Source organism: Thalia democratica, chromosome 4, assembly GCF_965202585.1.
Source record: "Thalia democratica chromosome 4, ktThaDemo2.hap1.1, whole genome shotgun sequence".
Taxonomy (NCBI): Eukaryota; Metazoa; Chordata; class Thaliacea; order Salpida; family Salpidae; genus Thalia; species Thalia democratica.
Window position 1 is genome coordinate 50008542 of NC_139168.1, and position 25273 is coordinate 50033814.

The 25273-nt window shown below is 28.8% G+C and overlaps 1 protein-coding gene across 4 annotated transcripts; it reads right to left on the reverse strand.

Moving 5' to 3' along the window:
• Nucleotides 1-225: 225 nt before the first annotated feature.
• LOC145834582 (uncharacterized) lies at nt 226-25273 on the reverse strand. Of its 4 annotated transcripts, none has more exons than XM_082942049.1 (11): nt 25162-25273; nt 23429-23648; nt 13099-13186; nt 6334-6483; nt 5460-5646; nt 4221-4399; nt 3071-3149; nt 2668-2750; nt 2077-2166; nt 495-651; nt 226-422 (listed from the first exon to the last, which is right to left on the reverse strand). In XM_082942049.1, exons 2-11 carry the CDS (start codon nt 23617-23619, stop codon nt 292-294), a joined length of 1335 nt encoding a protein of 444 aa, XP_082798175.1. In that variant the 5' UTR covers nt 23620-23648; nt 25162-25273; the 3' UTR covers nt 226-291. The 4 variants fall into 4 exon arrangements, with proteins under 4 accessions (XP_082798175.1, XP_082798174.1, XP_082798173.1 ...); XM_082942048.1 differs by having other exon boundaries at nt 5478-5646; nt 23429-23688; nt 25162-25272; XM_082942047.1 differs by having other exon boundaries at nt 2668-2747; nt 23429-23688; nt 25162-25272.

The following is a 25273-nucleotide window of genomic DNA, read 5'->3' on the forward strand; positions in this document are numbered from 1 at the left end:
AAAACCTAAGACGCTTTCGGCCTCTAGCCTTACAAAGCTAGTTTCTAAGCACGCTACGCGTGCCCAATCAGCTGAAAAGACGTCAGGTACTAGTAGGCATACTCGTGCAAGTAATCCTGAGCTTAACATAGTTCCTGACCAACACAACGTGTTATCAGACGATTTAATAGCAGAGGATTATAAAACAACTGCCGATCGATTGAATTTGAAATAACAAAATTATTCATTTACTTTTATTTATTGTATAATAAACATATAAAACTATTCTACTAAAACTTAAGGTGTGCTCAGTCACACAACCTTTTCATAAAAGCAAACATAAGCATCTTTTGAGCAAACTTCTTGAAAATTTGTTTTAATAACTTCACTATCATTCAACTGATACCAATCCCCTTCACCGACTTCGTAACTCTGGCTAGTTTCTGTTGTGTTAAATTAAAAAAATTATCCAGAAAAGCTTTAAAACGTAAAATCACTCTTTAAAATTTTATTACCTTGCGGAATATTACCTATCAGTAGTTGAGCAAGTTTGCTAACACCTTTCCGTCTTTTTACAAAACTGTTATAGTGACCACTAGCTGTAGTATTACCGTGATGGCAGATTATAGCGAACAGTTCGTATACAATCCGTCCTTTGCTATCTGCATACTCCTAATGGAATGTTGTTGAGATACTAATTCATTAAATTTACAAAATAATTAACTGTTTATGATTATTCTTTATAAAAGATCCGAATCGATTAGTTAAAATAAATAGTTTTCAATAAACAAAATACTTTTCAAGTTGTTTTTGAAAATTATTTTTTATTAGAACAATGTATAGTATAGTATAAGGCAGTGGCGTAGCGTGGTATTTTGGTCAGGGGGTGCGCAAATTTTTTCTCAAAAAATCCTCTAAATTAAAATTTTTGTAATTAGCTATAAAAAAGCTTTTTATAACTCATATAATTGAAATAAATTTAACAAGTAAAATAAGTTTCTTAACTGTTTTAAAAAATATTTATATATTACAAAATAAAACAATTAAACAAAATTATAAATTTCATTAGAATTACTTATACTTGCAAAAATGTAAACTTACTAAATAAAAATTGTTTTTATTACTTACAGTAAACTTTATATCTTTAAAAATTAATACATTAAATAAAACGAAAGTATCTGTTTTATTTACAAAAAAAAATGTCAATCTTTTTAATATACAATACAATAGTGATAACAACACCTCATTGCACATAATTTTAATAAAGTTACACAGAAGTTAAAATAGACCAACTTTATAACTGTTATTACAGTTTATACAACTATGTAAAATAGTTAAAAGTATACTTTTTAAATTTAATTCATTTGATTGTATTTGTTTAAAATAAAAATCACAAACAAAGTTTATTTCTCATAGGCCGACACGCTTATCTTGTATGTTTACAAAAGTAAAGTTCAGAAAACTAGCAGTAGTCTTAACAATGTAGCATAAAAAAAAATTTGTAAAATTGTTTAATTTTTCTTTAAGCGTGACGTATTTTTGTAAACTTTTTGTAGAAAGATAATCTGCCGCAAGGTTATACTACAGCGGTGCGCTATATTAATTGCGTGCTTTTTTAGTCTGAATTCTTATGAAGTTAATGAACTTATAAAATTTTTCCTTATGGAGTTTTTCATCAACATCGGTGCGCATTTGCAATTACGCACCGAATCAGTATATTGAGTAATAACATATACTTTCCTAACTTGTCACTAATTGGTATTCAAAATTTCGTTTAACTTTTTGAATACTAGATAAACATAGTTAAAAAAAGGCAAATTTAGCAGAAAAAATAAACTATAAAGGATAAAGATATTACATTCTTTTTTTGGGTGGCACGCATGCACCAGTGTCCCTCCCCACGCTACGCCCCTGGTATAAGGTTATTAACGAAAAATATAGATAATTAAAGAAAATTTTCAAGAAATGATTAAAAATGTCAAAGTTTTAAAGCACAAACTAGAAAATTATTGCCAGTATATATTTATACACGTATATTTCTTAGACTAGCTTCTATATGAAAAAATAATTCAACTTAAATAAAATACAGAAACTAACTTTTACATCATCAATACAATATGGAGAAATATCGAGCAAAGGTGGTAAATCAACGTGAATATTTAGTTTTTTTATTTCCTTTGCCGTATTCTATTGAAAATATTGGTTTAAGTAAACATTATTTTATCATAATTAAACAAAATGTCTAATTTACAAAGTTAAAATAATCAATAAATTTCGCGCTTAAAATTGAAGTCTTTAACATTTTAGATCTATATATAACTGTATGTAATATAGTGTACCTACAAAAAAAAATTAACACTATTAAAAGGTGATGACGAAAAAAGATAATTGAAAAAATTGTTCAAAGTTTGAAAAAATAGTTATAGTTTATAACAAACCAAAATAATGTTTACAAAAGCTTATTTGCATTATTTGTCGAGTGTGAACATTTTGTTTTAAAAATGCAAACTTATAAAAAAAATCAAGTATAACAAGTATTTGAAATCTTATTAAACTAACTTCGATCACTATTATAAAATAATGACAACAAAAACTGTTTTTTATTAATTCATTTTATACTTCTCTTAAACTGCTAGATACATATTATTGTTATAGTAAAATACAGTTTTATTAAACAAAAAGACTTACAGTTTTAAAAATATTAAACTCAAACATCAGCACTGGAGGTGGTAAACTAATTAGGTTTTTAAACTCATGCTCAGTGTTTTCTGCTGTAAAATTCAAGTTTTTTAGTTTAGTTTTATTTTATAAATGTCTACTACTAATTACGAATAAGTTATATGAGAAAACCAGGATTGCAACTTTTTGAAAGATTAATAGCAAGATTTACTAAAAATTATCATAAGTATATTCATAAGAAGTCAACAACCTTTTTTATTCGTTTACGACCCTGTGCGTGTGCCTTTTTAAACATAAATTTATTAAATTTAAGTTTTTTTATTTTCATTAAGTTTATAGAATAAACTTCATAATTTTGTGTACAAGTTATTAAAATTTTATACTTTGTAAAATAATGTTACATAAGAAATACCTTTTGAGCATTTTTCACAGTTTGTCGCCAATGTTTGTGTTCTAAAACTGTTAGCCAAAACTCGTATAAGTGAGTTTTCCTAAACAAATTATTTTCAGATAAGTAATATTTTTATTATAAAATTAAATCTTAATTAAAATGAAAATTCAGCTTAATAATTAAGATGAAAAAACTAACTGTTTTCATTTACGGCATATTAATCTACAAACATTTTACAAACAAAGAATTGTATTCAAAACAATAAAAACACAATTTAGCGTCAAACTTGAAAAAACTAGTACAGTGCTTCCTAGGATATCCGGCCATTTTTGGCAAGCTTTTTGTCGTAAATAAGGCCGGATTAGCCTTTAGCCGAGTAAGAACAAAAAAATGTTTTTTTATCTACCTCATTTAAATTATGCAACGTATATAATTAAACGTACTTTTAATTATCTGTTAATTTAATCTATTTAAACTTCCTTCAACAAACCAAAGAAATAATATAAACGAAAAAAAAACAAAACTTTTTGATCTTTAAAATTAAACTAACGAAAACAAATTACATCGTAAACAGTTAAACTAATATTGGTACTCTTTCTGAAAAAAAGAAAAAATGGAGGTTTGTTTGACATAACTTTCTTGTTTCTTAGTATAAAAATCACGTAAGAAACACTTTTTGGTATGGTTTCTTGTTTTTGTTTTAACGGCCGATTGTGTACTAATGCTAAGGTATGCTCTGGCAACATCCTTAAATACAACCCGGTTTCATTGCAATTTAAAATTTAATGTTTGGATGGCCCTCGGTTTGATACTTTTATATTTGTAAATGCGAAAAATAAAAATTATACCATGAAATTTATTATTTTAAGAATTATCACGTTAATATAAACTGCTTGCTTAGTTATTGAAATCAAATTAGACATGTATTTATAGTAAAGCATTGATCTTAACTGAAATAAATAAATCTACTTCTCGACTAAAACCGACAGGATAAACGAGAACCGGATAAGTGAGGAAACACTAAATCATATTTTTACTAGCACCTCATATGAAGAAAACTTTGCTTTGTATCTTAAAAAATACTTAGTTCGTGTACTTATATAATGCCTAAATGCAAAATAATATTAAAAAAATGTTTAAAGTGTCATTCAAAAAAAAAGTATATAATCACTTTGATCATTGTTACGCTTTCCATTCTTAATGTCTTCGGTAGGTCATCAAATTTTTTAGAGTGAACTAAAGGTCCATTTATTCGATTATCATTGTTATACCAAATCTCAAGACTAGTTTGAAAATTTTCTAAACTCTCATTGTTATCAAAATAAATTGTTTCTACTTTTTGATCGTTACCTAAAAAAATTGTTAGTTACAAATTAAGACAATAAACCAATAAAAAATACAATAAATGTATATAAAAGCAAGTGGAATAAATAAAAACAAGACTTTGGAACTTACAATTCACTTATTTTACTTTCTAAAAACTATTTTTTATGAGAACTTTCTTAGCCAAGCTACTCTTAAAAATCCATCATAAAAGAACGATGACAAAATTTTAATTCAAAAAGAATAGTATTTCTGAGGAAACATTAATCAGAAGAAAAGAGACCTTGCATCAAAAGTATAAAGATGAAATTATTTTAATTCAGAACTTGATTAAAAAACGTAATATACTTTATGTGTATCGTGGTTACGAATGTATCGAAGAAGGTCAACAAAATGTAAAAATATTAATTGCTGTTTATAGACTAGTATTTTGTGATTCACCGGATCCAGAAATTAGGGTTAAATTATTTTTTATACCTAGGTTCAGCTGGATTGAGATACTTAATATTTTAAATTGCTTGTAGTATAATGTCTCTAGGACATCAACTTATACCATCAATTATAACTTCTACTTGTTATAAAAGTTTGAAGTATTTATTTAATATGTTGATAATAAATTCATTTACATGGTGAAAAAACTTTTATTAAAACTAGAGATTCACATGATCTGGTATTTACTATTTGCTATAGACATTAGTTTTATTGTTTTTATCAATGTTCCAGCTCCTAGTAAATTCAAGTGAAACTAAGGTCCTCATGATATTAAAAACAATCGAACTTTACCTTAGATAGAGAATACTATGCGGTTTTAAGGTGTATGATTCTTTTGCACTTATAAAGAGCAGATAATAAACAGGTTCAAAGTTTTTGAGCTTCAGCACAAACTTAATAAAAGTCTTATATTGTATAAGCTTATCACTTAGTTGATAATACTTTATTCGCAGTTATTAAGTGTAAGCTTATATTAAGTAAAAGCTACAAAAAAGCACGCTTACAATATATGTTTCTATAACATTTAACTCCAATATTATACAACACATAAAAACATTACATTACACAAACTAAACTATATAGTAAAAATTCATACTTGTAAACATATATTTACTTTCAGTATTTGAAACGTTTTTACGTTTTTCTTTAGTTTTTTGACGCAACTTTTGCTTTTGTAACTTTTTTTGTTTATTTTTACTGAAACTTTTTTCGTCAATTGTATTTTGGATTAGATGATGCACATTCAATGGCAAAGAGTTAAAGTTATTTTCAACCTTGTTAAGCTGTTTTTAGAAGAAACTTAAGTTTTTTATACTTTAAACTATTCTAAAAATAAAACAAACCCCTAATAAAGCTTTAGTAAAAACAAAAAAATTAATATTTGACAGCTTAAAAATATGTAAACACTTTTTTAGTCTTTCAGAAAACTGCCCGAATATTTTTATTATATCAGTAAACTGTCCCTTACTATTACTAATATTTTTATTTAATTAAAGTGTTTTACAGTATAATTTTTTTAGTACATCTTAAGAATTTCTTTAACTAGTTTATAAACATGAAGAAAGTAGAGTATCTTATAAATCAGTATATAAACTAGATTTGCTTAAAAAATTAAATACAAGGTTGCCAAATTTTTCAAAACTTCCTCCAGGTTTTTGAAAGTACACATTTTGGGTCTATTTTTAGTTTGAAATTAGATTTAAGGTAAAAAACTGTGTTAAATAGTATAAAAACATTGAACAGATACTGTAAAGCTACTTTAAATGTGTTTCTTAATAGAAAAAATTGATGATGTCAAATTTTTTTTTGATAGATTTTTTGTGCCAAATCGAAATTTTACTACTTGACATATAAATATTGTTTAAAATTCTGGGTTTTTCCAGTTTTTTTAGCTTAAATTGTCAAATTCAAGGTTTTTCTAGGATTCCATGTTTTTTGGCAACCCTGTACATATTAATAATGAAACTAACCAAACCACACTTTTTGCATCTTAAACAATTTAGACTTCTTCCACCAAATACTTTGTTTATAGGACTTATATGAACTGAATCTATATTTGATTCACTTAAGTTGTCAGAGTGTTGAAAATTTATTGAATTTTTGATAGAATCTTTGTGAGCCTGTGTATATAAACATCAGTTAGTGTATTGTAACTAATTTTCGCAAGTGCTATCAGTTAGTTAAAGCTACATAATATACAATTGTAGTTTAACAAACCAGACTATAATTTAAAAACCAAAATATTTTAGTTGTTTATAATTATTGCAAGTTTACTGTCCCTACGATGGACTCAGTCACCAAAACCTAGGCCACTTAAACAGAAAGACACATAGCGAAAAAATGAAAATAATACAACAATTTCATTTTGTTTAAACGAAGATAAAAACATATTTTATTATAAAACTTATATATTAAAATAAAAATAAAATTTTTAACCACAAACTTATACTTATTCAGGCTTTGATATAGAACGATTAACATGAAATATTTAAATACATTGACTAACGACAAAAACCTTATTAAGTTATATTAGATTAAGTGGCTTAATCCCCAAGCACATTAACAATAGACTGACCAGATAAATACTCATTGAACACACTAAAAAAGGACTCATCATTAACAGAGGAAAGGCGCTACTAATAAAATTGAACTATGGACTAAGCTAAATTTTAAATTAATCAACGGTTGATAGAAATTAGTTATTAATTTAAATCAAACTTTTTTAACTTAAATCAAATTTCTTAAACTTTTTTGCAAGAAACTAATTCATTTGGAAGTTTGTTCCATATTTCAACTGACCAATAAAAAAAGAATTATGTCAAGCCTCATTATTGAAATGATGTTTGCATGTAATTTTTTTGTTATTTTCTCTCAGTAAGTAATTAGTTCTATAAGCTTCAAAAACTGATTGCATATTAATTGTAATTTAACCTTTAACTAGTTTAAAAAAGGAATGAGGTCAAATTCAAGTCTCCTGTATTCATAAGATTTAATATTAAGTTTTGTTAGTATATCAAGGTAAGACGTACAAGAAATATTGCAGCGGTTGAAGACTAATCTGGTATATTTTTTCAACAGATTCTATATAGCTAATACCTTTTTTAAGTATGGAGAGCAGATTGGTGTGTTATATTTCAACTTAGGACGAATGTACATGAGAAACAACTTGTTAAGGATGTTTATATCCGTAGACTTAAAGCTCTTTAAAACTTGAAAAGATGTAGTTGATGCAATATGGTAAAGGTGATTAATATGGTGGTTCCTCTTTAAAGTTTCAGCAACAAAAATTTCAAGATCTTTAAACACTTTAGTTGAAAATAAGTTTGTATTGTTTATTATAAATCAAAAGCAGAGATAGTAGTGTTTTTTTTGAATATTTAGAACTTGAAATTTACTAGGGTTTAAGTTTAATTTTCTTTGCTTTAGACAATTGTAAATTTTATTTAAGGAATTATGTAAAGTTGTGTTCGATTGGCTTTTTTTTTTGTTTCAAGCTATATAATTTATGTAAATAGTAAATAATAGAGGGCCAATAACCTCTCCTTGAGGGACTTCACTAAAAATAGGTAAAAATTCTTAAAATGTGTTGTTAATTACTATTATTTTTATGTTTACTTTTTTAAGTTAATGATCAACTTATTTTTATTTTAAAATATTTGTTGAACTAAATAAATAAATTTTACATTTTTACGTTGAGCAATAATAAATTTAAAATAATAATATAATCAATCTGTCCAAAAATAAGATGTTATAAAGTAAATCTAACAATGCAGTATTATTATTTAACTATCAACAAAAGCTTGGTTAATGAAATCAAAAAAATTAGGTAAGTCAAAACTAATCAAGAAGCCTTGCTATAATCCTAGTAGGAGCAATAGTTTGGGTATTTATTAATATACACACTATTTTATTTTATCTTTTCTAAAAACCAAACCATCTTACAGACAACTTCTAGAAACACAAGTTTTTGAAAAATTTATGGTACAAAGTCGAGACTTTATAAATCGTTTTATTAAGTAGTTTATAGTAGTTTTGTTTTTAAATTCTTTAAAAGTTTAATTTTATTATTGTCAGTTTTTGTCGTTGGTTCGTTTTAGAATGATTTTAATCTAATAATTCTTAACAGTAACCAGTAATGCTCTCTAGCATTAACATTTAATTAGTTTTTAAGTTATATATTTACTTTTGATTATTATGTTATTTTATATTTCATAAACTTTTAAACGCTATGATATAAATATGCTGTTTTGATAGACCTTAGTTGAAATTGTTTCACAATAAATAATAATGAAATGTGTTTTGTCAAATTTTTTGAATATATTTCTTCTACAGATTACAAACTTCCTTAAAAGTTTGATAATACAGTAGACTACCGCTTAAGTACGCAAATTGAACCCGACCAAAAAGTGCGTACTTAGCACGGGTAGTGCGTACTTTTTGACGACATAGTATAATATGAAACTTTGTTGTTTGTTTTCTTTCTTACAACTAGCCACCAAATAATTAAGCCAAATAAACAAGTCTTTTTATTTTAAATAATGTTTAAAGCGATCCAAAATTGCTTTCGAAAAGCTGGTCTAAAAATTCAATTTGTCGATCAAGAAGATGACTCAAGTCCTGTAAAGGAGGTAGATGTTGAAGACCTTGTTCACCTGTTAAACCAAGTGCTGCTATTCACTTTAATGATGAAGAAAATAATGAGATGGCTGCAGGATCTAGTCAATATCAATTTCGTGGGTACACCAAGCTATACACTGAAGCTGTGGAAACAGAGTGTCAGCTCTCTAGTGAAGCAGCACTTGGTATAGCTCCTGAGCTCTGTCACAAGCTAAAAAGCACCTATGAAAACGATCAACGTTTGCTAAACAAAGCAGCCTTATCTGAGCAGGGCTCGCACAGAAAGAAAACCAAGCAGCTCACACTTTTTGAAATGATGAAATAAATCCAAGATTTTTTTTTATTCTGAATAGATTGCTAGTTAAGCTAAGTTTAGTTTTATTTATAAAAAACTATAAGAAATATGTAAAAAATTTAAAATATTTTTTTTATCTTTCTGGATAAGTGCGTACTTAAGGCGGGGTGCGTACCAAAAAAAGTGCGTACTTAAGCGGTAGTCTACTGTAATTATTCATATCTGTATTAATTATTTTTTTCAAAACATACTCCTAAAGATCAATGTATTTACTTATTGCTGCAGTAAAAAGTAACTTTATAAACCTTTGTTGCTAAATAGGCAAACCATACTTTTCTTTTGCAGGTTCTTGAAAGTTTGTCGTTTTGATGTAGTGTGAATGAATAAATAAATTTAATTATGTTCTTAAAACTGAATATTATAGTTTATTTTTCTAAGAAACATTTATTGTTCTTAGTCTCAATCAACATTTTTAGTTTATCCAAAACCTAAGAAAAATAGATATTGGTAAATTATAGGAATGTTTAGATCTGTTATTGATGATAGTTATATAGGCTTTGCTTCCAAAAATTAAGCACAACAATAATACAAAGAATATGACAAACTCAAGTTTTTCAAAATTATTTAATTTAGTTATAAAATGTAAATAAAATTCTATAACAAACTAAAACTCTGTATTCTACAAGCAAAGAAAAGAACGAGTTTTTATGACTTATTATAATTTATCCTTCCTTTTTTTCTATATTGTTAATTAGAATTTGGCTTTAGTAGTTTTAATTTGCCTGTATCTGTAACATTGGGACTTAAAATAACAAAATTTTACACTGACAAAAGGGAAAAAATTTGAATATTATAAATACTGCATTTAATTAGCTATAAAAGATTAAATTAAAAGTAAAAATAAAATTTAAGAGACCCGAAGAATAAGAGGATAGAAAAAATTTAATGACTCTTATTTATTATTTGTTGCTATATTTAATGTTTTGGTTTGTAGTGATCTTTAGTACATAAAACAAACTAGCTTTGTGGCCACTAGTGTACATCTATTTTCCCTAAAAAATGAAAATTTTGTATCAGAGCCTAGCCCATTTTTTTGTGCGTGGCAAATCACATCTAAAAGAAAGCACAAAAAGAGTTTTGTAGCTATAAGCCTCTTACAGCAAAAAACTTTTGAAAATTTCGCTCCAAGTCAGTATATTTGGAAAAGGTCGATTTTTTTTATACTTGTTTTAAATTTTTGCTATCAAAATAACTTGTATAGCATATTGATACTTAACTCTAAAAAGATATTTTTTAAGTTATTTAGATTTTAAACATTTATTCAGATTTCTATCGCTTTAAAAAAAACATTAACCACAAATATTCGTAGAGTTGAATTTTTCTAAAAAATTCGAAAATAAAAAAAATCACTTTTTTTTTTTCTTGAATTATTCATAATTCTGAGGTTTAGTACTTCCTTCCTATCCTCCTCGATAGTTCGTAGACTGTCTTGATACGTGTCTTCATTTATCGACGAAGTTACAAAATGGCTGTACAATTTAACACTTGTTTGGCAGCGTCATTGACTACACTCATGTAATTTATTATTTCTTTTGCACCTAAGTAACCTTTGTCACTAGTTCATCATTCTAGCGGTTTAATAAAAAAAAAATGACTGCAGTCTAGGATTAAAAAAAAGCATAGAATTACTTCCGAGAAAGTCTGGTAAGTCTCGCTTCTCATTAGACCAAATAGGACGAATAGGTAACTCATTGTTTTTTATAAATTTTTTGGGCCTATCCTGATTGATTTAATGATTTAAAGCATTTACATCAGCAACCTTAGCTTTGACTAATTTACTGGTATCATAATCAAAAAATAAAAGGAACTAGTTTTTCAACAAGAGACCAGAGATGGTTTTTCATGGTACTTAACGCAGAGTATGCACATAACTTATCAGTACTTTTGTATTTTTGAATTATAACTAACAGATCCAAGTTGTTACCAGGAGCTGCTAAAGCTACAGTTCAATTGATCTAATAGGGGAAGGTAGCAGTTTATACAAAAATTAACAAAACGTTTCAGTTTTTTTAACAAGTGATGTCTTAAATCGTTTATAATGAGTTCTGTTGTGAAAGCAAAACTATTTTATTAGCGTAATTGATTTTGCTCAACCATCTAGCCCTAGAAACAGATCCAGGACGTTGAGAAGTGAAACTTTGCAAGGGCTGAACTCGAATGTAAATTAAGGCTAGTTTGATAACCTGTTTATATTAATCACGCAGACAGGGCAATTGAAAATATTGATATTTTTGACAAATTTCAGAAGTAACTTCAGAGTAATTTTAGTTATATATAATGAATTTGAAAAGTCTAACAAAAAATAGTTACGTCATAAAGTATAAAAGTCTGTTTAGAAAAATTTTGAAAAATAGAATAGAGTTGTACTGAACTAACTTGAAGTAATTTATAAGAAAAATTGCTAAAACAAAAACATTTAAAAAAGTAGAAATTTTTACCTGAAACTAAATTAAATAAAAAGCACATTAAAAAATACGACAATAACGACAACAATAATACTACTAAAGACCCTATTTGTAAAGTTTTAAATTGTAAAAATCTCTTTGTTTGCAAATTTTTGGCTCGCGAGTTCTAATAAACAAAGATTCTAGAACTGAAAGATGGTAGGTGTTTCTAGCTCGGGATAGGATTTCGAACCTATTATCCAGGTAGTTCTCGGCACAAACAGGGTTGTTGAGGAGGTGCTGATGAATAGATGACTGTTCACCTTTAGGCTTCACGTTGTCATTAAAAATAAACCTTTTAAGCTTTTTCGTGACATGCACTGCGCACAAGGAGGTTGCAACTCTTTACTTCACAAAAATCAAATTTCATATATCTTCTGGAACGTCAATTTTAAATAAATTAATCTTCTTTTTGCTCTTTTAGTTTGCTTTTACTGTAAAAAACTAATGAAAGTACAACACTTGATTTGGTTGTTCATATTTAAAAAAACAACTGTAAAAAGAAATTTATAGCTTGGATGAAATTCTACAAAATAAAGCTAACTCAAAAAAAGATACCCCACCCCTCATTAAACTTATAAAATAACGATACAGAGCAAAATTTACAAAAGTGTTTTGCTCTAACAGGCTTATAGCTAGAAAGCTTTTTTTTTTGTGCTGTCAATTAATGTTATTTTCCCCGTAAAAAGGATGGGCTAAGCAAAATTAAAAGGTTGGAGCCACCTTGGGTGCATCTATTGCCCCGACCTTTGAATTTTGCTTTGCCAATCATTTTGTATTCACAACTAGCCAAATTTGACTAGAGGGTAGTGGTAAATACTCAAATTAAAATTGAAAGTAAATAAATTTGAAAAAAAAATCACTTATTTAGATTTATTTAAGGTTGCCAAAGGTTTTTTGTAAATTTTTTTAAGGTTTTTTAAAAACAACTTTTTTAGTCCATTTTTTGTAATAATTACACTTAGTTAAAAAAAAGTTCTACAAAAAATATAACAACATTGAAAAGATACTGTAAAGCTACTTTAAATATGTTTATTTTAATGAAAAAAATAATATTAATACATTTTTGTTTCGTCTGTTAGATAATTTTTTTAAATCCAATTGAAATTCTATATTTTACATGTAAAAATAGTTTATAAATCCGGATTTTTTAGTTATTTTTTCGAAAAATTTCAGTTTTTCAAAGGATTCTAGGTTTATTGGCAACCTTGTATATATTAATTTCATTGCTTAATTATTGATAACTAAACTATGCTAACATTTTATACATAATTTATAGATCATTGATTAAAATTAAGTTGTATATACAAATTACTAACATCTAGGTTTTCTTGATCCACCAAACTGAATATAATTTTGAAAAAAGTAATACAACTTGCTTGTTTGCCAACTGAAAATTTTCCACTCCTTAAAAATATACATTAATTTAAAGTTATAATTTATTTAAAATTATACATTTTTAATAGATAGTTGTCAAATATGCACAAAGACACTTTTGCATAAATTGAAATCATTTTTTTTAAACAAATTTTATTTAAAAAATTAAAAATCCTAACCTTTACCCTTGAAAGGTTTTTTTTTTTAACTATTAGTTTATTATTATATTTTTTAACTATCACTATTCTCTAACCCTTATTCCGTAACTTTGTTTATTATTATAATAACTTTTTAATTTAAAATATTTATATACATATTTTTAAAAACATTTTTGTTTTATTCATTATTGTAATTATCTTTTACTGTTTGTGTAACCCTAGCCCTTGGTTGGTATTTTTTTGTATAAATTTTCATTATATTACTAATATCCTTAATTAATTTATTTTCTAATCGCTTGCAAAAATGACCCTTCATGTGTCCCTTTGTGCAAAAGTATCGTCAGGGATATTTGGCCTGTCCCCATTTTTAACTACAGTAGCACTCTTTTTTTTTTGCTTTTTAGATCACTTAAATATAATTTATTAAAAATGTATTCCTGTTACAAATTTATAAGCTTTTAAAATTTATGCACAATAGACCATTATTTTTTTAAATAACAAACATTTTACTTTATAGTATACAGCAGGCACGTGGCTTGGTACGTTTCTGTAAATCTACAGAAACGTATACTTATATGCAAAAAAAACTTGCTTATATTTCAGCTTAAAAAGACTCTGCTTTCTTAGCTTTAAGTATTCATTTAAGCTTAGTTATGCACTCCTGAGAGATAATTTCAACATGTATGTATTCTCTAGCGTTTTTAGTGTCGTAAAGATTAAACAAATTAAATACATCAAAATTGTAACATTTAGCGTGTTAAAGCTTTTAATTTGACAAAAAGCTGCATGCAAAATTGATCCTAATGGAAGCTGTAGCCTAAAAAATCAAAATCATACAATTTTATGTTACAAAAATTTGCATAACTTGTTGTTACTATTGACTACGTTAAATGTTTGATTAATTGAATATAAATGTTTTTGAGTTAAATTAAGATTTTTTTATACTTATTTTTAATGAATGTTTTCAGGGTTTACACAGGTGGCAACACATAAAGAGTCATAGGGGGTGTGGAGCAAAATAAATTAACTTGTATACACTTATCACTCGTACTTCAACATTCCATTTTCAATGTATTAATATAACTGCAGAGTTTTAGATTAAATTCAATATCATTAGAGGTAGCTGTGTTCCCGCTAGGACGTTATCACGCGTCATTTCATATGTTTAAATTTTTGTAGATTTGTAATTTTTTTGAGCTAGCTACGTCCCTGGTATACAGGTTAGAGAGTGGAAACCAGAGGAGATTGGCATGCCAACTTCCAAGGGTTTGTTTAGGAGGGTAGGAGGGTCAATGGTTGACTCATGGCTAACAGATCTTTGGCTCTGAATGCGAGCACTCTTAGCCCGAGTTTGAATCCTAGTGTCTGGAAGACACTCTGGATTTGGACTGACCCGTGACATAGTTTAAATTTACTTTAATAAAAATTATTTAATAATATAAAATACAAAGCAGTTGAGATAAATTTATATACTAAAAACTTAATAGTAAACCAATTTGTAACAAAATATAAAAAACTTAAAATGAATAAAGTAGTTAAAATTAGACAAAAATTACAATAAAAAACTCAGGTATGAAAAAATCAATAAAATTTTATAAACTGTTATAAAATTTTATACAATGTTAACAAAATTCAAGAAAATACTTAAATTTGTCTAAAAACAATTTAAGTATCTTGCTTATAAAAAAAGTCAATAAAATTAGTCACTAGCACACTGGAAAAGGTGGTTCTACTGGAAGACAATAAACTTCACTCCAATTCTTTCCTCAGAACTCAGACTACTCTCTCTAACAATGGCCAAGCTTACAATAGTCCTTGCCTTGACTCAAAACTATTGTTATAGCAACAATTTCAAATTTCTTATACTATCACTTGTCAACATCTCATTTGTTGTTGTTTTTAGCTTTCCCAACAACAAAGTGTTTCCAATTAAAAAATAGAAAATAGGAATTGAATAACGTATCGTTACATTACCTTTCCTCTCTTTTTTTTTTTTTTTTTAAAACATGCACCTATCTAATGAAGTATTGTTCTCAAAATAGTAAAAACATATAAAAACACGCTAGTAAAGATGTGCAGTAACATCCCGCTTTCCTTCCTCACTCTCTTTAAGGAAAGAAAAGAATACATAGGTAACAAAAAACAAAATATGTATAAATAACGTCATACTAAGATTATCGACAAAATAAATAAACCAAGATAACAATCATGGCGACAAAACCCATAAAATCAAATACAGTTACACATAACATTACGGTCATGTAAAATGTCAAACTTCTGAACATAAATCAATAAATTCCATAGAACAGCAATTAATAAAGTTTTCATTTTTTTGTTGTGTTTTAGGGAATTTTTTCAATGTTTACAGTTGTTGTTAAATTTGCTTGGTTACTGTAAGTTACACAAGCAAGATTTCAGTATTTATTAAAACTTCCCAACACAATAAAAGCAAACAAAAAATTAGTTTTTTTATAAAATAAAATGTTAGAAAAAAATCTTTATTTTTGATATGTTTTTTTTTTTGTGTGTTAATAAAATAATCTTAAAGCCAAAATTTAAGATTTTGTTTCAAAAATTGTCATAAATTTAACAAGCAATAATTGTATTTAATAGTTCAACTTAGATACAAAAAAGTAAGAATAAATAAAATAAAAGTAAAAAAATCTTATTATCTTGTTATAAGTTAGTTTATATTTAGATAAACAAATCAACTCAAAAACAAAGCACATTTAAAACATAGAATTTTTTTTATCCCAAATTACATATAACTAGTTTAAATTTTTTTAAATAATTATAAGGATAAAATAGCTCAAAAAGAAATATTAATAATTTTGGATATTAAATAAAAAAAAATAATTGTTACAGTCCAAACCCAAAATAATCCACCATACCATTGACCATGTCCTACTCCTCTGAACTATGGGTCTCTGCATAATTAACTGGCCCATGTGGTCTTAAATTATAACTATTAATACCTTCCAATTCATCAGTAAGATTTAACGGACCAACATAAGCTTTAGTATTTCCAATTGATACTTTCACAACCTGAGAATTTTTTATTATGTACAAAGAATGTTCTGTTGATTTATTTCTTACCACTTTGTATGGTCCTTCATACAACTTATCTAATTTCTTTCTGTTATTCTTTTTCAACCAAACATATCTACAATTAAAAAGGCCTGGCTGATAAAAAGGTGCATCATTTTTAGTTTTTCTTAACTTGCGGCTGACATCTGCCATGGAATTTACAAAGACCGCACATTCAAAAGGAGATGGTCTGGTGATTTGATGAATTTCATCGACTTCATCAAAAAGAAGTCGGCCACTTAAATTTAAAGAGCATCCAAATGCATACTGGGCCGGGGTGTAAGGGGAACCTTCAATAAATGAGTTGTTAATGGTGCAAGTAATTAATGGGAGGTGAAGAGCCCAATTTGTTTTGTCTTCAAGTGAACGAAAAGCCACATTGATTGTTCTATTCTGTCTTTCAACATAACCATTTGTCTGAGGCGTTCTTGAAGAGGTAAACCTTTGCTCAATTCCCAATTGTTTACACGCCTCTTGCAATAAAAAATTTTTAAATTCTTTACCGTTATCTGAAAGAACAACCTGAGGTACTCCATAATGCCCTACCCAGTTTTGTATAAAGGCATTCCTAACAGTTAGTGCTGTTTTATCTGGTATGGGAGCCGTTACCAATAACCCAGTTGCTCTATCTTTTATCATTAGAACATATTGATAGTCAACTGACTTATCCAATGGACCTATAAGGTCTAAATGTAAAAATTGGAAACGTTGCGTGTTATTGGGAAAAAAACCTATGTTTGGCCTGTTATGTCTAGAAACTTTTGTCTGCTGACACGTGGCGCAGTTATTAACCCAGTGACTGATGTCATTCCTTAATTTAGGCCACCAGAAAGTTCTTGCTATGGCTTCTATGGACTTCTCAATACCCAAGTGAAGCCTGTTATGGGCTGCGTTGTACGCAGTCAGACGCAACGACTCAGGCAATATGACACGTTTAATTCCATCTTCTATAAAGAAAGCCATGTTTTCGTTTGTTGTGAACTGGACTTCTTTCTTTAAGAGGCGTGCTTGGTCAATAAGGCCTGGCTCCCTCCTTTGGAAAATTGCAATTGCCTCCCTATCCAAAGTTTTAGGGCTAACAGATTCTACATCTGAGCTTGAAATATCCAAATCATAAACTTCTGGGGTTATTAATTGCTCACTGTTATCAAAATCATCTATGTCCAGCTCACTGTCACTAGAATCAGATTCCGAACTACACAAGTAATCCGGATCCTCTTGGTGTGCTCTAACATGCATGGCTGTAATCTGAGGCGGCCTGCTTAGAGCATCTGCAACTGTGTTGTTGGATCCGGCTATGTGTGCTACTTCTGGATCAAACTCTTTTATCAGCATGATGTACCGTTGTTCCATAGGTGACTGATCTTTTAGATTATTGTTAATGGCCCCAACCAATGCCTTGTTATCCGTCCTTATCAACAACCTCCTGCCAAGAATTCTATATTGAAAGTGTTTCAAGCTTAAATAAAGGGCACGAAGTTCCTTATAAAAAGTTGACCTAACAGTCTTAAGTGGTGGCAATTTCTTTGAAAAAAATGCCAAAGGACGCATCTCCCCATTCTTGCCTTCCTGCTCGAGGACTGCGCCAACATGGGTATCAGATGCATCTGAAAATAGCATAAGTGGTTTGTTATGATCTTCATAAGACAAGGTAGTCGTATGTGCTAAAATAGCCTTTGTGTTTTCAAAGGCTTGAATAATCCTATCTTTAAGGTTAATTTTAGCACGATTAGTAGATTTTGGACCTCCAGATAACTCATTGAGAGGTGCAGTTATTTCAGCAATCTTTGGAACAAAACGATGATAGTAATTCGCAAGACCTAAAAAACGTTTTAGGTCTCTTCGTGTGGTGGGAATAGGGTATTCCCGAATAGCCTCAACCTTTGAGTCTAAGACATTAAGTCCTTCAATGCTAACAGAATGACCTAAAAAATCTAGTTTTGTTTTAGCAAGATTGCATTTGTTTGTATTTAGATATAATCCATTGTCAGACAATATCTTAAAAACTGTCTTCAAATGAGAGATATGATCTTCCTCAGTTTTGGAAAAAATCAATATGTCATCCAGATAAATAAATGTAAAAGTTTGACAAGAAATAAAAATACTTTCCATCATCTGCTGAAATCTGGTAGGGGAATTTTTCAAGCCAAACGTGCAACGTTTTGGAATGAAAACTCCTTTATGCGTGATTATTGCAGCATACTTTTGAGAACTTATTTCTATTGGCAAGCTGTAATAAGCTTCTTTTAGATCCAGGGTAGAGAAAACACATGTACCTCCTGGAATGATTTCAGACAGTTCGTCTATACGAGGTAGCGGATAAGATAAAGGACGTGTATGTGAATTTAGAATAGTGTAGTCAATGCAGACACGATAAGTCTTATCTTTCTTGGGTACACAAGTAACTGGAGAAGCACATGTATCCCCACTACCCCGGACTACAGCACCTCTCTCTAATAGATCAAAGAAATGATCTTTAATTACTTCTCTTGTACCACCGCATCTCCTGGCCTTGGTCATTTTAGGACAATAATTATCGACTATTATCTCTAGGGAATGATTGTGCTTTGGTGGTAAAGTATAGTCAGGTTTCTTAGTAATTTCTGGAAATTTAGCAAGTAAGGCCTTACATCTTTCTTCGAAAAAATTTTTGCCTGAGTTTATCAGTTCGACACTGTTGATTGATGCAACTACAGGGCTGGGAAAGTCTGAAGCCACAAGGAGTTTTGTCTTCCGGCCTGAAATTGCTGAGCGTAATTGTGACTTGGCTAGCAGTATTTCTAATTCATTCGCTTTTAGAAAATCAAGTCCAATGATACCATAACCCCTTGACTCTGGAGTTATCCAAAAGGTATGTGTGAAATTACCTAGTTCACTAACATTAACTTCTATATCTGCACTCCCAACTGGGTGAATTACTGAGTCGCCTATTCCTTGGATACTCTTGCTATTAGGGAGAAAATATTTGTTAATACCATTAGTTAAAGATTTCGGTAAAAGTGATATCTCACTTCCAGAATCAATTAAAAATAAAACATTTGTATTCAAGTCTGCAACAAACTGGAGATTTTGTGGCAAATTATTAGGGTCAACAAAAGAGTTTTTGACCAATTTGAAAGTCCAGCGCAATGGACGCTCGGGAGACTGTTTAACAGTCTCTGTAAGAGGACTTTTAATCCCGCCATCTGATCCTCTCACTGCGACGAAGACGGGAAGTCGTTTTTTGTTGGACGTTGAGCTCTGATACCTGCCATTTCACACGTCCCCGGGGCAGCGCATTCATAGGCGTTATTCCCAAACTTTCTATGTCTGTGACAGAGAGTACTTAAAGTCCCATTGTTGCCTGTATTGTTGTGATTGCTATTTTGTCTGCCTTGATACCCATTGGCAACAGGGGTATTGTTTTGGTGTGTCCGACCCTGGAAATTATCTATAGGTTGGCCAATGACTCTAGTATCAGGAATAAAATTACAATCTTGATGGCCAGAATAGTTGTTTGCATTATTTTGGTAACCAGAGTTTCGGTCTATATGTCTATAGCTATTCATGTGGTAGTTAGATTTACTCTTTCTTTGACTTGGTCTATTAACATTGTAATTAATATTTCTTGATGCCTCTATACTACGTTGGTGGTTTGCATCACAAATGTCCCTACAACGACGCTTAAAATTTTCTATATCTAAGCTTAAGATTTCTCTCATTTTACCTTTTAAGTGTTCAGGAGCTAGGTGAATGTATAAAAACTTTCTTAAAGTGTTAGAGTCTTTCATTTCTGCCTCCCACTTCGTGACTTCTAGTTCCAAAGCTTGGCCGTTTAGATTGTTGAAATCAGGTCTAGGCAGAAGAACTCTACCAAGCTGACCATCCCTATTTGACAAGTAATCAATAAGACTCTTGTAACTACGTCTCCCATACTCGACAGTAGTGTAAAAATTTCTTATATCTTTATGTGGCCAGACTGAAGTCAAAATTTGGTAGCGCAATTGAGAGTCAAAAATTTCAAGACTTCGGCACATATCTTCAAAATAGCTTATTTCATCTCTAGGGTTAGCGGTAATATCTATATTAATAATAGATTTAAGTTCAGAGATCCTATTGCTTAAATTGAATCCCCTATAACCACCCCCTGGCAAGTTAAAGTCAACAATGTTATTGTAATTTGAGTCAGGCTTGGAAGTTGTCCTCATTGAGTTATTATCAATATGATTATATTCACCCCTGGCATTCATTAACCCATTGATTATTTTAGTTCTACTAGGACAGGTCTGCTGTAGAGGATCTCTGCAACTGGCTTGCATGTCAAGCTCAAGTTCATGTGCTTCTTTGTTTATTGACAGCAAAGTTTTTCTTCTTTTTTGTAACTTTAACTCTTTGAGACGTTTAGCTTGACGCTCAATTTCTAACTCAACCATCTGTAATTCTTGCTCAGTTGTTGCAGATGCTAAGTTGTCTGAGTTTATGGCGTGACTACTGTCTCGTACCTCACTGGACACTTGGTAGGGTAGACAGACCTTAGTACCTAAGTGGGGAGAATTAGATATGTTGTGATACCCACCTATATTATGCATGCTTGAATTAACCTTGATGTCAGGCTGAAACTGGCCCACTATGGCTTGTTGACTGTAATTTTGATTGTGATTTATTTTAGTATTACTATTAATGGTATGTGGTATATAATCATTATGGGTATCATGCATAAAGCTAGCCATGGTATGATCTGTTTGAAAATGTTGAGGGTCTTTACAACTTATGCTGGGGTTTGGTAAGTTGTCTTTTTGTGTCAGATGTGACTTACTTTCCCCTACTATTGTTTGTACATTGTTAATATCATTTTTAGTAAATAACAAATTGTTCTGAGTTGTGATGGCCAAATCTGAATTTGGTGAAAAACATGGATCAATTTGACTGGTATGGTAAGACCCACTTAAACTTATGTTAGGCTGATGTGTTTGACTGACCGAAAGGTCGTTATTCTTGTTCTCGAGGACGCCAATGAAACCAGAGGAGGTTGGCATGCCAACTTCCAAGGGTTTGTTTAGGAGGGTAGGAGGGTCAATGGTTGACTCATGGCTAAGAGATCTTTGGCTCTGAATGCGAGCACTCTTAGCCCGAGTTTGAATCCTAGTGTCTGGAAGACACTCTGGATTTGGACTGACCCGTGACATAGTTTAAATTTACTTTAATAAAAATTATTTAATAATATAAAATACAAAGCAGTTGAGATAAATTTATATACTAAAAACTTAATAGTAAACCAATTTGTAACAAAATATAAAAAACTTAAAATGAATAAAGTAGTTAAAATTAGACAAAAATTACAATAAAAAACTCAGGTATGAAAAAATCAATAAAATTTTATAAACTGTTATAAAATTTTATACAATGTTAACAAAATTCAAGAAAATACTTAAATTTGTCTAAAAACAATTTAAGTATCTTGCTTATAAGAAAAGTCAATAAAATTAGTCACTAGCACACTGGAAAAGGTGGTTCTACTGGAAGACAATAAACTTCACTCCAATTCTTTCCTCAGAACTCAGACTACTCTCTCTAACAATGGCCAAGCTTACAATAGTCCTTGCCTTGACTCAAAACTATTGTTATAGCAACAATTTCAAATTTCTTATACTATCACTTGTCAACATCTCATTTGTTGTTGTTTTTAGCTTTCCCAACAACAAAGTGTTTCCAATTAAAAAATAGAAAATTGGAATTGAATAATGTATCGTTACAGAGTAGTGGACTACTTTAAAAAGTCAAGTGAAAACTTATTCAAAATGTACTTCAAAAATATTAGTTCATTTAAGTTCATATAAGTTTATTAAATTAGAACTGTTTGTATTTAAAACAAGGTTGGCAAAAGTCTTTTTAAATTTTTTCCAGATCTTTTAAAGAACAAGCTTTTTGGTATATTTTTAGTACCGACCTTAGGGGCATAGGGGGGTCCACCTTGATTTTTACAAATTGATCTTATTTTATAGAGTTCTATCTGAGTTATCAGACACTTTTAACCGCTTGAAAAAATTCAAAGTAATTTTTGAAGATATGAGCGATCAAAGTCAGTGACCTCAATAGGCTTCTAATGAAAGGCACAAACTAAAAACGCAAATAAAGACCATTTCAGTAAAAATCTATCTCCTCCTTCATTTTTTAAGCCATCTTCTTCAAATTTTCATAGAAAGTATATTGCTAAATTTTAAAAAGATCAAATGCAGGAATTTTATTAATTTTGAAAAACAAAATTTTTATTAAAAAAACAATTTGTTTTATATAAAATTTTTACTTATTAATATTCTTATAATTTCAATATTCAAAGTCTTTTAAACAATAAAAGGAACATATCCTGAAAGTTTTAGGTCTCATGCTCAAAAAATCAAGAAAAAGATAGATTTTTAGTAATTTTTTAAATTTCAGAAAAAATTGACCTCAAAAAACTTGCGGTCTATATGTTCTTTAAATCGGAAACTTTTTATAAAAACTAAAATGTCTTAAGGTTAAATAATATTTTTTAATTCTATAAAATCTGGCTTGTAGTTTGTACTTCAAGATTTCATATAAGATCCAATGTTATTTTTATTAAAAAAAAATTTCAGACCCCCCTATTAAGGTTAAAGGCTGTCTTAAATATTATAACAACATTGATAAGATATAGTAAAGCTACTTTAGATGGGTTTTTTAATAAATAAAAATTGGAATTATACAAAAATATATACCTTTATGATAGGTTTTTCTGGTCCAATCAAAATTTCATCACTTTACACACAAAAATAGTTTAAAATTCCAGGTTTTTAGTGAGTTTTGTTAAAAATTCTTGTTTTTTATTATTGTTTTTTCAGGATATTTTATTTGCTCTAATTTCAGGTTTTCCAGGGTTCAAACGTTTTTGGCAACCCTGTTAAAATACTTTCATAGGAACCTAATGAATAGCAGCCTGGTAACTTTGAATTGTACATAAATTTTAGAAGCACAATGAAAATTTTAAGTGCTACCACATTAATTGATTATAAAACAAAAAACAATAACTTACTTTTCCCCTACTATCTTAAGAAGGTTGTGATTAGTTATTATTTCTTTTGTCTTCTTGTTCTTACTAGAAGCATTTTTGTCACCTGCAATCTGATAACTAATCAGTAGTTGAAGTAGCTCTTGTGAAATTTTTCCAAGTGGTGGACTTTTATAAGTTGTCTTTTGACTACCTTGAGGGTCAATTGAATTCATAAGTCCAAGTTTATTCTTTTTGTTTTCTTCTAAAAGAAGAGTAATGAGCGTATTTGTTTGGCAAAAACACTGTATTTAATAATTCACATGAGTAGGGAATAATTCTATTAAAATAAAAATAAATAAGCTTATAGAACATGAGTCAAACCTCAATAAAAAAATTGCACTGCCTCTTATTTGAAATTTTAAATAATGTTTTTAGATATTGTCATTTTTGTAAAAACTTTACAACACAAGTTTATGAGCTGCAACTTTTTTTATTGCAAATTATCTTGGAAACTTGAAATTTTGCAAAAAATATATCTACTTTTTTCTTTTTTGAGCTTAATACTTCAAATTTTTAGAAAACACTGCTTAATTAGTTTAAAAACTGAGAAGTTGGAACTTAATTATTTTTAGTCAAATGAAGGAAACTTATTAAACAAAATGTAAAAGTTAAGAATATTGGTTAAATATTATAGGAGTGAATTTATAATGAAACAGTATTTTTTAAAGTTATAGATTGTAATTTCTAATAAAAACTATTGAACTCACAAACTTAAACCTGATATATCTAACTATATTCTTCAATAACTGTAAAATGTACTTGATAGCATAGACAAAAATTCTACAGAATAAGACAAATGTAAAAAAGGTAGAACCCTCTATGACTTTGTTACAAAAAAATAATGCTTTTTTAACTTCTATGCTTAAAAAATAAAGTAGAAGTTTTCACAGCAGGCATTTAATAAACAGTTTTGTTGTTAATTATTTTTATTACTTCTCATTTGGAATAGTTAGAAAATTTAAATATTTGAAATATTTCAAGTGAGTAAATCAGGGTTACCAAAACTTGTTTTATAAACATGCCCTTGGCAGCAACTTGAAAAATAATTGCCTTCATTTATTAGACATACCAGATTACTCATTTACTTTTTACAGCTTCAACAACTAATGCCTCGTGATAGCCAAAACAACCCCTAAAAGGGCAACATTGTCAATTTTTGGAAACACTGGCCTAAATAAATATAACTGTAATATTGTTATTAAATTAAAACATTTTATACAGCTAGTAAATTCAAACAGTCTTTCAGATTAAACAGTTAAAGTTCCATTTGTAATTACAATCAAATACCAAGAAATACCATGATGTATTTATTAATTTAAAAGCATCACCTTGTTAATTTTTATTTTCAACTAGTATTAACATCTGCATTATAAAATTTGGTTGACTTTTTTCAAATTTAATCACAAAAAACTTTTTCTAGACTATTCTTAATTTAAATCGCTTTAAATATTAAAAGTATTTATTTTTATTTCTATTACATAACTGTTTATCATACAATTTTCTTACTACTAGACGCATTTATTGAAAATATAAATATGTCTTCTATTTTTAAATATTTATATTTTACTCTATGTTGTGTTTTTAGAACGCTATAGTAAAGTGCTTTAGTTAAACATAAAGAAAATAATTAAGTTTTTAACAAATTGCTAATTGTTATTTCTAATTGCAACATTATTCATATTACAATAATAATTTATTAGAAAACTGGTTCTAACCTGTATAATGCTATTGTAGTAACAGTTATTTAATCCATTGTTCTTAATTCCAACCGGATGTGGATAACTTTTTAAGTCAGTCATTTAAACTTCCTACTTTAATAAAGTTACT